The sequence below is a fragment of the Fulmarus glacialis genome, unplaced genomic scaffold, assembly GCF_000690835.1.
Source record: "Fulmarus glacialis isolate BGI_N327 unplaced genomic scaffold, ASM69083v1 scaffold5713, whole genome shotgun sequence".
NCBI lineage: Eukaryota > Metazoa > Chordata > Aves > Procellariiformes > Procellariidae > Fulmarus > Fulmarus glacialis.
The window spans coordinates 27,107-41,767 of NW_009203482.1; the positions used below are offsets into that span (position 1 = coordinate 27,107).

At 42.1% G+C, this 14,661-nt stretch overlaps 1 protein-coding gene across 1 annotated transcript in view; it reads left to right on the plus strand.

Moving 5' to 3' along the window:
- The window catches only part of FAT4 (FAT atypical cadherin 4), a gene marked incomplete at its 3' end in the record, with an annotated part of 77,971 nt that overhangs the window by 1,609 nt on the left and 61,701 nt on the right, over window positions 1-14,661 (plus strand). The window contains exons 2-4 of the mRNA XM_009574643.1: window positions 10,379-10,510; window positions 11,849-12,110; window positions 14,620-14,651. Of these exons, the coding sequence (XP_009572938.1) occupies window positions 10,379-10,510; window positions 11,849-12,110; window positions 14,620-14,651 (426 nt within the window). The remainder of the gene's footprint in view (window positions 1-10,378; window positions 10,511-11,848; window positions 12,111-14,619; window positions 14,652-14,661) is intronic.

Consider the following 14,661-nt stretch of genomic DNA (forward strand, 5'->3'; position numbering starts at 1 on the left):
TCATACTAAATCCAAAACTCAGCACTATTCCAGCTACTAGGAAGAAAATTAACTCTATCCCAGCCGAAACCAGGACAACACGGGTGCCGAATGCGTTTAGGGCAGCTTATAGTCCTTAGTGCCAGCCCAGCTATGCGTTGGTCCCACTGGGTTGCCCTTTTTGACTAGACCTAGGAGAGGTCCTAGTATGTTAGTTGGTCCTATTGAAATGGAGTTTAAAATAACTTATTTGAACAATCAATCTCTTTTTTTAAACTGTATGAATATTGACTGAGCTACATATGTTACTCATTTACCAGCATTGACAAAAGAACCTGTATTTCATTTATGGTTTTGGTGGTGAAGGGGGGAAAAACATGACTGCTTGTGGCATTTCTTATCTTTTTTATTCCTTGTACCACTTTGATATTTATCTCTCATTTATTGTGAAGCTGGATTATTTCGGGTTTCCATGTATATGATTATGTATGTTTTGATGTGTGTTTTAAAATCAGCGTGCTGTTGCTTTCTTAAATTAGCCAAGGTTTGACTGGTGCATTCCTTAACCCGGTCTTAATTCCCTCTGTTGCATGTGAAACCGTGCCTCTTTTTAGAGAACAGTAAATGGTGTAGCACTTAAACAATTACTTAAAAATACTGATTTCAGGAAGAGCAGACAACGTGGCATGCTTTACCTTTAGAAAAACATTTTTTTCTGTTCTGGCTTTTCAAACAACGGAGTCAGCCCCCCAAGCCCTGCTCGTCACCCCATCCTCAGCGAGCCTTTGCAGGTGTTTTGGGACTGGGAGCAGAGGTACCGATGTCCTGTCCTGGCTGGTGGCCTTCTCCTGAGTCGGCAGAAGTAGTCGCCTTTGCCGGAGGAACGCCGTCAGTCATGGCTGCGTGCACGTAACGCGCCCGAGCAATAAATAATCGGTAATTGAAACATAACCTGAATTGCTTTACTTGCCCTTTCTTAAGATTTGAATATCCGACCCTTCCTTTCCCTGTGCCCCGGGGCGCGTAACACGACATCGTGACAAATCTTTGCCTGGAGTGACCTGACAGGGTATCTGAACGCGGGAAGGGCTTGGTGGAAGTGGAGGGAGTCAGCCTGGGGAGCCCAGAGCATCTTTGCTTCTGACTTCGGACCGGGGAGCTGCCGCGCGGCGGGGGCGAGTGCCCGGGTCCAGTGCTTATTTCAGTAACGGCTGCGTCAGGGGCCCGCCTGTGTCCCCTTCTGCGACGTATGGTATGCATGCGAGGAGAAAGTGCTGCAAATACCAGTTCCTGAAGTTAATTTCTGTATGCTGTTCTATTTTGGTGTTTATTCATTTGTTTCCGTGAGCATGTAGAGGGACACCATTTATCAGCCACACGTGTTTGCTCACGGGCTAATAATGCTGTTTCCCATGTCGCTGGTTTTAATGAATATTCTGCCCAGGTACTGATGGACGCCTCGCACAAATGGATAAATCATACTGCATGTCTGCGAAAAGTGGTATTTGCAGCTCTCTCGCAAGAACGAGCCGTTTCTTTTCAGTGGTGGTATCATCTGGGCTTTGCCGAAGAGTTAGATGTAACCACAGCAGGTAACGCGTTTCCAGACAATGCCTTATTGTCTGCACAGGCTGGACGAAGAGACCTTGCATACCTACTTAGAATCAAGATTAAATTACCAACCTTTTTGGCATTTTTATGTAAAATGTTCTTTATTATGGTGTTCTCATAGCTAAAGCATGAGTCACTTGCAAGCCATAATAGATTTTGGCTATGCTGCATGATGAAGTGTTCTGGATGCAGTGAAACATTTAATCAAGACTCCAGGCAGCGCAACTCCCAGTGGTCACCTTAACAAAAAAAAAAAAAAAAAAGGAGAGAAAGAAGCAGCAAATTATGGCACCTTTTCTTTGCAGCACTAAAATGGGTATTGGTTAGAGACAAGAAGAAAGTGACATCTTTTTAATTTAAAAAAAACAATGAAAGCAGATTTACACCCGATTTAGACTAGATATAAGGAAGAAATTTTTTCAATGAGGGTGGTGAGGCACTGGCACAGGTTGCCCAGAGAGGTGGTAGATGCCCCATCCCTGGAAACATTCCAGGTCAGGTTGGACGGGGCTCTGAGCAACCTGATCTAGTTGAAGATGTCCCTGCCCACGGCAGGGGGGTTGGACTAGGTGATCTTTAAATGTCCTTCCAACCCAAACTATTCTATGATTCTATGATTTTTCTGATACTGGCAGTTAAATCACCAAGTTTTTGAAAGCACTCTGATCTCCCAGCGTTTTTTAGAAAATATCAATGCTTTATAAAAGTGAGTTGGTTGCAAAACATTAAATTGCCTTACTAAACTGAACTTTACAATATGATTTTAACTCCAGGAAAGTTACGTGGTGTTAAAATACTGGAATTAGAGCCCATGGATTAAAATTACCTGGGAAATTCCAGCACGACATATAAATCTTACTAATCATCTTTCCATGCATGTTTATTTAATGGAGAAAATGAAACATGTTGACAAAATGCATTGAGCTCTAAGTTTCCAAACAATTTCAAGACTGGTAATCAGTAGTAATTCCTGATTTTGTGAGGGGAAAAGGAAATACTGCTATAATCCCTATTCTAGATGGGCTCAAACTGTTGTCTTTTACTGGGTCGATACTTGGGGTGATTGGAGCAGGCATTCGTGTAGCCCAGGACAGCTTTCACATCCTCTCTTTTATTAAGGTTCTCTTGAGTTCAGACATTGAAATTAAGTCTTGTGCCCTGGTCTCCTTCTGTGGAGAGATCCTAAATGTCTAAGGGCTAACTGTGTGGCTGACACATCCATTTATTGCCTAAGCACTTGTCACCGTCACCTGAAATTAGGGACTTTGTCGGAAATACGCTAGAAGGAGTTTGGATTATATTCACGACGCTGATTTTTTTCAAAGGTGTTACCCCAAAACTCAAAGATCAAGTGACTGCTGCTGCCCCTGGACATTCAAACTTGTCTTTTTTTCCCAAGCAGTGCCTTTTTAGAGTTTGTTGTTTTTTCACGTTTTCTCCCCAGCTGCAATCTTCCCACTGCTAATAGTGGGATTCTTAACAACTTTGTAGTTCTATTTAAGAGGTTTGCTGGCCTGCAGCACAACAGACTAATGCGATTTTGATTGTACTAGCATGCACTGGGATTGTTTGCCTCCTGGAAAATGGGATATTCAGATGCCTCATTCAGTCTCTGTCTAAGCAAAAGCTATTGCCCTGTCCCAAGACATTTTCTTTATAAATGGGCTTTCCATCTTGTTGTGGAAATTGTAAATATGCATGGTCTGTAGTTCAGGTTTTCCGCCTTCCTGAGCTCTGCTATCATTGGTTATTCAAGCAATTTTAAAACATAAGTGTTTATTTTTCGCCCCACGCTTACTGTTTCCCAGTATTTTAGGTAGAGCAAGGTGGGAAACTGGTTCAGGATAGCCTATGGGTTTTTATCATTATTAGAAACATTATTTTAGAGATTTTCTAGGAATATCAAGATATTTTTTTGTTTTCTTTTTTAAAAAGGATTTTTCTTCTTTTCTTTCTGGAAATGCATTTTTGCTTGCTTGTACTCTGATACTTAATCTTTCTGTTCCCGTGCCTTCACATTTCGGAGGAAGCATGCACGCACTGGTCCTGCAAACACTTAGTATAACCATAACTTCACTGATGTGAATAGCCAATATGATTACTCACATCAATAAAAAAGGAATCTACGCATACATGTGTTTTTTTCAGGATTAGCGAAGCATTGTTTGCTGGATGAACAAAAAGGCCAAAGTGATGGAGGCAGGAGAAAAATGACTAGTGTTGGCCAGGTTCTTCATTAGTTACAGGGATGTGATAAATTAATAGTTGAATTCTTCTTTTTTATCATCATGAATGATACTATTTAGAATATTTACCAAGGGGTGGGGAATAGAATCCTTTCACTTTTATTCTGTTAAAATTGATAACGCACTGCCACGGTCTCCAGCAAAGAAGAATGAGCTCCTTAGTTTTTTTAATATGAAGGATGGCTTAAGCATAAACAAATGTCTTCAGGGCGATGTGTGCCAATGCTGCCTGTAGATTATTAGATGGTATCTCTTGAGAGAGGCAGTGAACATCACGGCAGCAAGCAAAGGGAAGAAGAATGACTCAACAACGTATAAATTGGAAGAAAAGCTGTCGCCTTTCCACTCTGTTTGATCTTTAATCAAATAGCTGTAGCGTTTGAAGAAGTATCGAACGCGTGAGACATCTGGGAGTTCCTTTCTTCTTAGATCGTGTTCTATCTGTAGATCTCTGATCGAGCGTGTAACATGGATGGGGTGGCTGCAAGCAAGAATTACTGCACGCCTTTTGGGACTCCCGGTGAAACTTGCTGCTGCCACATGAGCTCATTCGAGTTTCCTTTGGCATCTTTTTTCCCCCTCATTTTCATTCGATAGATGGAAGAACTTTAGAAAAGTATTCTGTCTATAAACCCTCCTCACCTTGAAATAAAAGAAAAATAAATGTTAATAACTGTATTAAACCAGAGGGATAGGTTCTGGCCAAATAGTTTATAGAAGGTGTTACGATCGGATAGAATTTGGCACATTGCCTTCCAGTGCAATGTTTTATTTTACACACCTTTGTAGCTCATAAACCCGGTAAGTTTGGTCACTAAAATAATTTCTTGTTCCAGAGTAAAACTCTCATGTTAAGTTTTTTATGTTGAGCATGGAATTAGTCTAGCCTGTTCAGTAATAGTTGTCTGGGGTACCAGTATTTTTGAAGTGGATGGGTTCTTTTGCTCTAAGAAATGAAACTTTGGCTTTTAGCAACTGCTTCATAATTCAACAAATTATTTAGAATAAGTATAAGAATAGATTATTCAAATGCAAACTCATATTCATTTTGGTTAACCAAAAAAAAAAAAATCTTTTTTTTCTTGGTTTCCATTATAATTGAGTTTCTCCTTGCCTCCCCAGAATAAATTGTTTTCAGAACCGTGTACAAAGTATGAAGCTATTGAAGACTTTACAGAGCAGCATCACTCTTAGTAAAGAGCCTCTTTCACACAGACTCCTCACAAATGCCGTCAGTTAATTCAAAGAGGGTATTTTCTACTTTCTTCAGAGTAAAGACAACATTTTGAAACAACAGTGAGTTTCCCAGTGACTTCTTGTGTTCAGGTTCATGCCCTAAATGCTTAAATAGATACTGTATGCTTTATGAAGGGAGGTCCTGGTACGATTCCTTCTATCTGTTAAGACCTGAGGTTTGTCTGAATGGAGAAAAGAACTCTTTATTTTTCTTACATCTACGTTTAAAGTAAATTGAGGCGAAACTGTTGGAGGTGAGTGCTGCCCTGCCTCAATCTGTTTATGGAGAAAAAACACAAGAGACTAATTTGAGCAGCAAATAAGAATCTTAACAAGATCAAGGTAATTAATACTTCCTCTGCTTTGAAAATGTCCGCAACAGCAGGCTGCAGCAACCAAATTGTCGCCGAGGAGGAGGGGTTGACCTTCTGTAATAGTGGCAGGGGCATGGCATTATTGTGCGAATGTTACTAAGCCTGCAGAATGAGAAATTTGATTCAGACATGGGGAAATTTGTGGTATTGTTTGACTCCTTACTTTTGCTAATCTCTGTGGTTTGTTGTATGTCTGTATTTTTGCATCTTAGTTTAATGTAGGTTGAATTGAACATAAAACAAACACACAAACAAACAAACAAACAAAACCCAAACAAAAAAACCAACCCAAAGATAGTTTGCGTAGAAATTGGTATGTAAAATTATTGTGTTTATTTTACAAGGCATAGTAAATAAGCAACATGTATTTTTCTGCAGAATAAACTGTGAGGGAAAGCTTTAATTTTCAGTCGTTTTTCTAGATGCGTTAAACGTGAGGGAAAAGCATTATACTAGAATTTGTACAAAAGTAATTTTGTGGAGATTTACACACACACGCATGTGGATAGAACAAAGCTTTCTGATTTTTTCATTTTCCCTTGAACAAATAAAGCAAGGCAATATTTTGAATCCATTCATCAGTTTCCTATCACAGTCTTGACAGATTTAGAAGTGTCTGTGACTACTTAGTTCCCATGGCTTCTGCAGAAATTCAAGGCTGTTCAGAGGAGCAAAGCCCACATCGGCGCCTGGACCACCGAAGAGGCAATTTAGAGAATTAAAAGGCGCAAACGTGCTTCACTACCTTTGCTGCTGCTGTATTTTGTTTTATTTGAGTCCTCTGAGTGACAGTAAGAAGCTTTGGTTCCTATATTAAAGGTACTGTTGATATAAACGGGAATCGCTGATTTGTCAGATGGAAAGTTGCAGAAGTTTTTGGTCGGAGACTTGGCCGTAGTGCCGTACTTCGAGGGGTCCAAGGCGCGCTCTCAGGTGACTGGTTTGTGTCTCTGGCTTGCATCCTAGAGTCACATTGACTGACGGGTTTGAGGTCAGGCAAGAATATTCCCTGTGTTGGATAGCTTTGGAGAAGGGGGTGGTGGTTATTACTTTCCAGGTAGCCTGGGCACGTTGCTTCCTACGGTCGTACAGACGTTGTCACCTACTGGTTCCCTCCTGTTCCAGGGACCAAGGTTTGGACAAATCCCTTAAGCTCCCTTTTTTGCTTCCTGTGGCATATTTCAGGTTTTGAGGCCTTTGGTTCCCTAGGTATTTATTCTTGTACTCGCTGTTGTCGCTGGTGGGTGTTTTGCCATCGGTGCAAGCTGAGAGCACAGCACATGTTCTGTAGACGCTTCTGAACACGATGCCCGTGGTACAACAGCCGATAATACTGCCATGACCACCTTGTCTTGCCTTCATTAAGTTTGAGGCAGAATTGCACGTAATTATTAATTGGTAGCATATGATATTAATCAAACTGTGTATTTCAAGAATCCAGGTGACACACATTGATATCTTTACGCAAATGTAGTGTGGCATTAGAAAGACAGAGGCAGTTGGTTGGGGAGACATTTAGTTTAGATGTTTGATTAAAGCTTTGTGGATTTTTTTCTTTTTCCTCTCCAGTAAAGATGTGATAAGACATGCTGAAGTCTTCCAGTGCCTCGTGGCAGTGAAAGACTTTGTGGTTGTGGTTGTCCTATGACGTTCTGCTTGGGGTTGGAACTTCTGAAATAACTTCGAAGTGAAATTAATTTCTGAACTCCTGAATAGAAGACCGGACATTCAATTTATACCCAAACTCGTTCAGGACGTATACTTTCTTCTATGAGGCCTTTGGCATAAAACTTAACGGACTTTTTTGTTTTGGGGAAAATGTGAAGATTTTTCTCAAGCCTTTCTCAGAGATGTATTACTTCAGTGAAATTTCTGCAAATGGGCAAATCCCAGGATCTTATGCCTTAGGCTTGCCAGGACTGCGTGTCAGCTGAAGTAATAAGTTATAGCAGACGTAAAAAGATAGCTTTACACAGGGATGCTAATTAGACTTAGCCAACAGTGAATTATGAAGCAATATGCTTATCTAAGCCCTGTGGATAAATAGTAAATCATGGTGTAAATGCTCTTTAAAAATGTTGTGGTCTCTTTCTAAAAATTTCTCTTCCTTATTTGAGAATTTCTTATTTTTCCACCATCTAAAGCACGTCTTCAGTATAAAATACAGTGTCTTTGTTTAGTTGTGAGCTGATTTTTCAGGATAAAATTACGTCCTCTATTATTCTTCTCCTTTTTTTCAGTTCTCTGGAATCTGACTTTATAATTAATTTATTTTGTCCCACAGCCCTTAGCCATCTGTATTCTTGGATTCTGACGATTTTACATTATGCAAGCTGTGGGCAATGCACAGCTCCTAACCCAAAACCCCAGAAGCTGTCATATATTTTTCATATGATTTTTACAAAAGGCAATCTTTCATCATGAAAATGGGTCCTGGTGGTGAAATGTCACCTGCAGCTGAAACATTAGCTGTGCATGACATATATAGTATGAATAAATAAACTGCAGAGCTGCGCAGCTGCTTTACCTTCCAACCGTGTCTGGGGAAAGGCTATACTGTGAGCAGAAGAGCGTACAGAGTTTGCTGTGCCAGTTCATGGGGCAGGACCCGCTTGGCAAGGGTAGCTGGCAAAACCCTTCGCCTGTCACTTCTACCGCGTCTCTCCCATTTCTGTGATTAATTGTCGCCCAGATGCCGCAGCAGTCACCATGAAAACCAACGTAGGCTGTTTCATTCTCTGAAAGTTTGTGTCTGGTTAGTTAGTTGTCGAATCGTTGCTTGTGGTGCTCCGGTCAGCGCTTCTGGTGCTTCTGTTGTCAGGGATTTAAATTTGACGATAAAACCTCCTGGGTTAATCTGTGTCAGGCCATGAAGTGTTTTATGTACCGTTTGTGAACGGTCAAAGGAGTTAAATATGGTATAAATAAATAATGGCCTTCTATAAAAGGCCATGCAAGGCCTATAGGACAAGTGTTTTGTCTGCACTTCCAGCAGATATATCTATAATATTAATGTAGTATTTCCCCTGTTTTTAAAGTCACTTCAGTTATCTTTAATGCTATGGAAAAGTTCTGGCAGGCTGACAGTAACAGTAACCTACTGTGGGCATAAATACCGAACACAAACTGAAAAAACCCAAAATAATTAAAAGAAAAAAGCTCACTTGAGGTGACTGAGGATGGCTTAGATCCCCAGGTGGAATGGGCATATATACTGACCAGAGACCAATGTAGCCATAATGTTCACAATGGTCTAGATCTCTCCACCCTCTGAAGAAATCCTGTTGGAGGAAAAATGCTTATCAGGGAAACAGCTGAGCTCCTCGCAGCCTTCTCTGCATTAGAAACGTCCTCTGAGGCAGAAGAGACCACTGTGTGAGGATCGAATATACTCTCAGAGTATTTACATGTCTACAGCAATGTATATTTTCAGGGTCTTTGATGAAGAACAGTAGCAGGACGCACCAAATCTGTCCCATCACAAAGTCTAGCACCGGTGGAAATGTTAGGCTTTCTGAAACAGTTGCCTTAGGGAGGACGGAAGGATGGAGCATCCTTCAGGATGTGGCCTCAGGAAGCCCTCAGAGGCCGATAACCCTAGGGTGCAGCCACGGAGAGCTCAAGGAAGGATGCAGCAAGGGAGCCCGGGTGACTCGGTTGTTCTGTCCTGGTGATCAAGTCGGAATGGCTTGGCAATTGGTGGTCTGTAGGAGAACAGAATGAAAAAAGAAAATGTTATGGCAGGTGACTAGAAATAATAAAAATCGTAGACTTCAGATCACCAGAGATGTCTGCATTGATTATATCCAGAGCAGCCTAACCCGTATATTTTCAATTAAGTGCAGGGAGATCCCTTGTGGATAATGGCATGGCAGGTACTGTAGTATAAATAATATTTTGTCTGCCAACCTAGCTATCTTCTTTAAGTCATCCATACCTTTGCCTCCCTTCCTGTGCAACAGCCCTATCTACTTTTCTCTATTCCTTGAGGAGCAATAAAGACAGACTTCCTTCAGCTTCTCAGTTTTCTCGTTAGTGGGTCTTCAGGGTTTGGTGGCCGTTTAATATTTTGGGTCCAAAACAAGCCTCTTTTTTTCATGGTAAATGTAAACCAGCTGTGTCCTCTTTCTTTCTTTCTTTTTTGGAGTATTACATGCCATACCCAGCAACAAGGGAAAACTGAGCTCTGCAGCTTTTTGAATTAGCATCAGCAGGGCAGCAATCTTGCTTATGAAAAACTAGGAATAAATAACACACAACAACCTTTCAGAAACTATCATTACTACTTGGAAAAGCATACAAATATCGCATGTGAAAAGAACATTTGTTTAGGTGTGCATAGGCAAGGAGAGTAGATGCTAGTGGGTGCTTCCAACGTAACGTTTATGTTTGCAATTAGAGGAGAGCTTTGAGAGAGAGAAAAACAGATTATTTTTTTAAAAAATATAAAGTGCAAGGGTGTTTTTTTTCCTCCCTCAGAACGGAGAGTTGCCAATATATAAACATTTCAGAGAGAATTTTACACCACCTCATCTTTATGTCAGGCAGCATTTAATGGTTGAATGATCTCCTGCCCCGGGACTTGGCAGCTATCCTCCAGAGGCCGACTTTGAGGATTACAATGACAGTCTATCAGTGGATCTTTTCCAATATAAACTAGACTAGGACCATTTAAAATCAGTTGCTATCAACAAGTCAAATTAACTTTATTTATGTTAGAGGCTTTCCTAGGAGTATTTTGTAACAACGTGGAATTTTAATATCTGGAGGGGCTTTTCCTGTTGTTGGTGTGATTTGGGAATGTTCTAATTCATGTGATTAAGAACAATTTACCTGATTGCTTTCAAAATTATGTGATTCGTAACGTTCAGGTCCAATCAGCATCTAACTCACAGTGCTCACACAACTTTTTCTGATTCCTGCTTTTTACAGGTGGAAATAACGCTCCAGGATATCAATGACAACCCACCAGTATTCCCCACAGATATGCTTGATCTGACCGTAGAAGAGAATATAGGAGATGGATCTAAAATATTGCAGCTGACAGCCATGGACGCTGATGAGGTAGGAGCATGGTTTCATATTTGAATATCTGTACTAAAAATGCTGTTCTGGAAATGCATGTTTTTACATTATTCCCTTCGTGAGAATGACTCCCCTTGGCCTTGGGAGTCATTGTGGTCATGCTTTAAACTGCATTTGACCCATTCAGAAGACTCTGTTTGGTATCCTGGAGTCGCTCACAGGCAAACACACACGAGCAAGTGAGACAAATACTCTTATTACTTGAAGGCTGCTTACTGGTTTGTATATAACGAGTTAATATTTTCCTAACATCTCTTCCCAAGTAACTAGCGATAGGACGAGAGGAAATGGCCTCAAGTTGCAGCAGGGGAGGTTCAGACTGGACATTAGGAAAAACTTCTTTACTGAAAGAGTGGTCAGGCCTTGGAACAGGCTGCCCAGGGAAGTGGTGGAGTCACCATCCCTGGAAGTATTTAAAAGACGTGTAGATGAGGCGCTTAGGGACATGGTTTAGTGGGCATGGTGGTGTTGGGTTGACGGTTGGACTCGATGATCTTAGAGGTCTTTTCCAACCTTAATGATTCTATGATTCTATGATTCTTAATGAACGGTTCCACTAATGGCCAAAAATGCCACACATTTTGGTTTTAGATGGTCTTGTTATCGGTCTTGTCATACGCCATACCCGATGACTTGGCGAAGGTGCTGGGCTGCCCAGCTTGTGATAAGAATTCATTGACGTTCAGTTTAAGACGCAGCTTGAGATCCAAACTAACTTTGAAGCAGAGATGTTGTAGTTGAGCCCAATTTCAAGGTTGCAATCAAATTAATGTGAGACGTATTCCATTCCTTTGAGGGGCTGCTGCAAGCACGGCTCCCGTGAGTTTCTCCTGACCGGGAGCTGCAGCTCCGTGGCCACGTGGCCGCCCCTGGTCCTCCCTCCTTGCATCCCTCCCTCTCCTTCTCCCTCCATCCCGCCTCCAGAGAGCGGGAAAGGCAGAGCTGATCCCACTGGCAGGGATTTAATTTAACCTTTGAACATAAGAAGAATAAACACCGATCCCCGTTAAGAGGGAAGATGTTACACTGCTCAGTGATGCTGGCTTAAAATTCAAACAGGTATTGACTGGATGCAATCTTTTTATGAAGAGTGGAGCAAAAAGTATCTGGGTAATCTCGTCATTTCACGTCTCATAAATAAAAACTGTGTGCGTATGCATCTTTACTGGGGGACTGAAGCAGGGACTGGGCAGGAAGGCTGTTTATTGAAGGAAACTTTTCTGAAAAATATTCGCCAAGTGCAGTTACTGGAACTGAAAATTATGGTGTGGTTTTCCTGGCAAATAACTTGATTTGACCACTTCTGTTTTTACTTAGGGAGCCAATGCCCTGGTCACATACACTATTATCAGCGGTGCGGATGATAGCTTCCACATTGACCCCGAGTCAGGAGACCTGATAGCCACGAAGCGCCTGGACCGGGAGCGCCGCTCCAAGTACTCCTTGCTGGTTCGTGCTGATGATGGCCTGCAGTCCTCAGACATGAGAATAAACATCACGGTTAGCGATGTTAATGACCATATCCCCAAATTCTCCAAGCCGGTGTATTCCTTCGACATCCCGGAAGATGCCACTCCAGGTAAATCGGGAATGGCCCTAAAATCGACTGAATTTTTTCATTTTGTCAATCCAAAGGGACTGGAGGGGGAGGGGGTAGCAGACCTGTCTGACTTGGCCAGGAGGCAGAAGATGCTGGAGGCGTCTGTTGGATGCGGTGGAGAAACGGAGGGAATCGCATCATGCTGAAAGTCTGCTTGCTAGGAAATCTGTGTCACTAGTGAGGTCAAACTTCTTTTCAATGGGAAATAGAGAAATGGTTGCCACTCCAATAAATCCTAGATACAGAATAGGAATCATGCCTGTATCCCAATGGAAGCCTCTGAGTGCGACTGCTTAAAAAATAGCAAACAGAAAAGTAGTAGGAGGAGCAACTTACAGGATAGAAACAAAGTACCCGATCATGATGATGTCATGGTTATGCTGGTATTGATTTAGTGAGCCGTCTTCAGTGAATATGACTTACAGTACTTAGTTCATCAAGTGTAGGATCACAAAATGGGTGACCATTGAGCAGCCAGTAATACACTGGTTCCTTAATAGTATTCCCTACATACTCGGTTACTAACCCTAACATCATATTTCCTTGATCTTAACTTTGACTCCTATTTTTGACAAGGTTTTTGTAGAAAATCTAAACTTTAGATAATTAATTCTGGTTCCTAAATATGATCGCCGACCTCTTAAGTTGTTGTTTTCTTCTTTTAAAGCTTGTTTCATATGCAAGAGTGTTTTGATGTTTAAAAGATAGGTTGCAAGCTAGAAAATATTTAGACCAAAAAAAAGTTTTCAAAAACTATGCTATATTGTATGTCTCCAGATGGGAAATGAATATGCAATAAAAAATTTCTGGTATTTTATGCAGACTGCTAGTATAAAAGCAGTATCTGCCGGTATTAGTAATGGAAGCATCTTAGAAGCTTGTTCTAAAACATGAATAAACAAAGGAGATGCAAATGACACGGTGATAGCTTTCAGGCTTTTATTAGGGCTTTGACTTAAAAGCGTGGGAGGCTCAGCTTGGGACAACCAAGATTACCCCCGTGCCTCCAACTTTTGCACTCTGTCCCACAGTCACAGTCCCAAAATTCAGTGGCGTTTTGCGTTAAGCCGCTGCAACCGGCTGCGCCTCAGGAATCTGATCTGGAGGTCATGGAGACGTCTGCGTAGCACGGGGCGGTTCGCGTGCTGATCCCCGGCTATGCTCTTCTTCTCGTCACTCAGAGTCCCGAGGCTCGCTCTGTTTTAGCAGGAATAACCTTGGAAATGCGAGCGTAATTCCCTCCGCGTGAAGTTGAGGCTTCTCCCTTGAATCATTTATGGGGTGTATGTTTGTGCCTTATTCCCGGCAGTGATGGATGCCGGAGGAAGAAACAGGCTGATTTTGTACTTGAGGTGCTGCAGCTTCTCCTGTTCCGCTCTCCCGCGGACCCGGAGCCGCCGGCGGGCTCAGCCGGAGGGGAAGCACTGCGAGGTTTCCCCTTTGGGGCTCCGCTCTCTATCCCAGAGAGTAATCCCTGTTCCCCTCGCAGCCTGGCAGCGGCGACTGGGAATTGCACCTTCCCGGGGCCTCAGCGAGGCTCTCTGCGGAGCTTCCCTGACCCCGCAGGGCTGATAATCCCATCCAGCTCTGGGACAGCCCTCTTCAACAATTAAGGCGCAATCAGAAAAGTTAAAGCGCGAGGTAATCAAATGGATGTAAAAGATACCGGCGTATTCAGCTGGATTAAAGGAATTCTTCATTCTGACGATAAGCGGTTTTCATTGTCACGTTGCTCGAAGAGAGTTAACTGTGCTGGAACGCATGTAATTCATCTGGTTCCCTGGAAAAGAAATTAAATTATTTACTTTCTTGGAAATGAGCTGATCTTAATTCTAATTAGGGTTCGAAATACTAAAAAGCGACACTTAATTTCCAAACTTTAGTAAGATAGGTCAGTCGTGCGAATGCAGCTATGCAGAAACGAAAACAATGGCACAAATTCGCAAGGAGTTGAATTTCAGAAAACAGTGAAGCAGGGACCCCTATAAGGTTTCTACTTTTCTAACCGCAGTTACCCTGCGAAGGCACTTTTTCAAAAAGTAGAGCTGGGATATTTGGTATGTACTGACATTTCGGTTTCTGCATTTAGAAAGAAATATCTAGAAGGTTTCAGAACTCATACTTGTCTGCGGGGAGGAGAGGGTCCTTTGAGTCGTAGAAAGACTCAATACCTAGGAGGAGAGAAGGCATTTTTGCCCCAGTTGGTATCTAATCTGGACATGTTCCCATTTAAAGATAAAAACAAATATTGCTGGCCATTTCTCAGGGGATTTTTGGTAGCCCTTTAAAGTAAACATCATACTGAATACTGTTCCTTCCAGCTTTGAAAAACCTTTCATCGTAGTTAGTCGTACAATATTGAGGCTTGAATTTCTACCGGAGGATACCTCCTGTTCTGCCGAGCTGGGTGACGATGAGCTGGCTCTGACCACGCCGGTGAGCTGCCTTTTGTGAGGGACTGATTTTGCTGTCCTGTCGTGCTGTGCAGGTTCCTTAGTGGCAGCCATCCTAGCCACTGATGTCGACACCC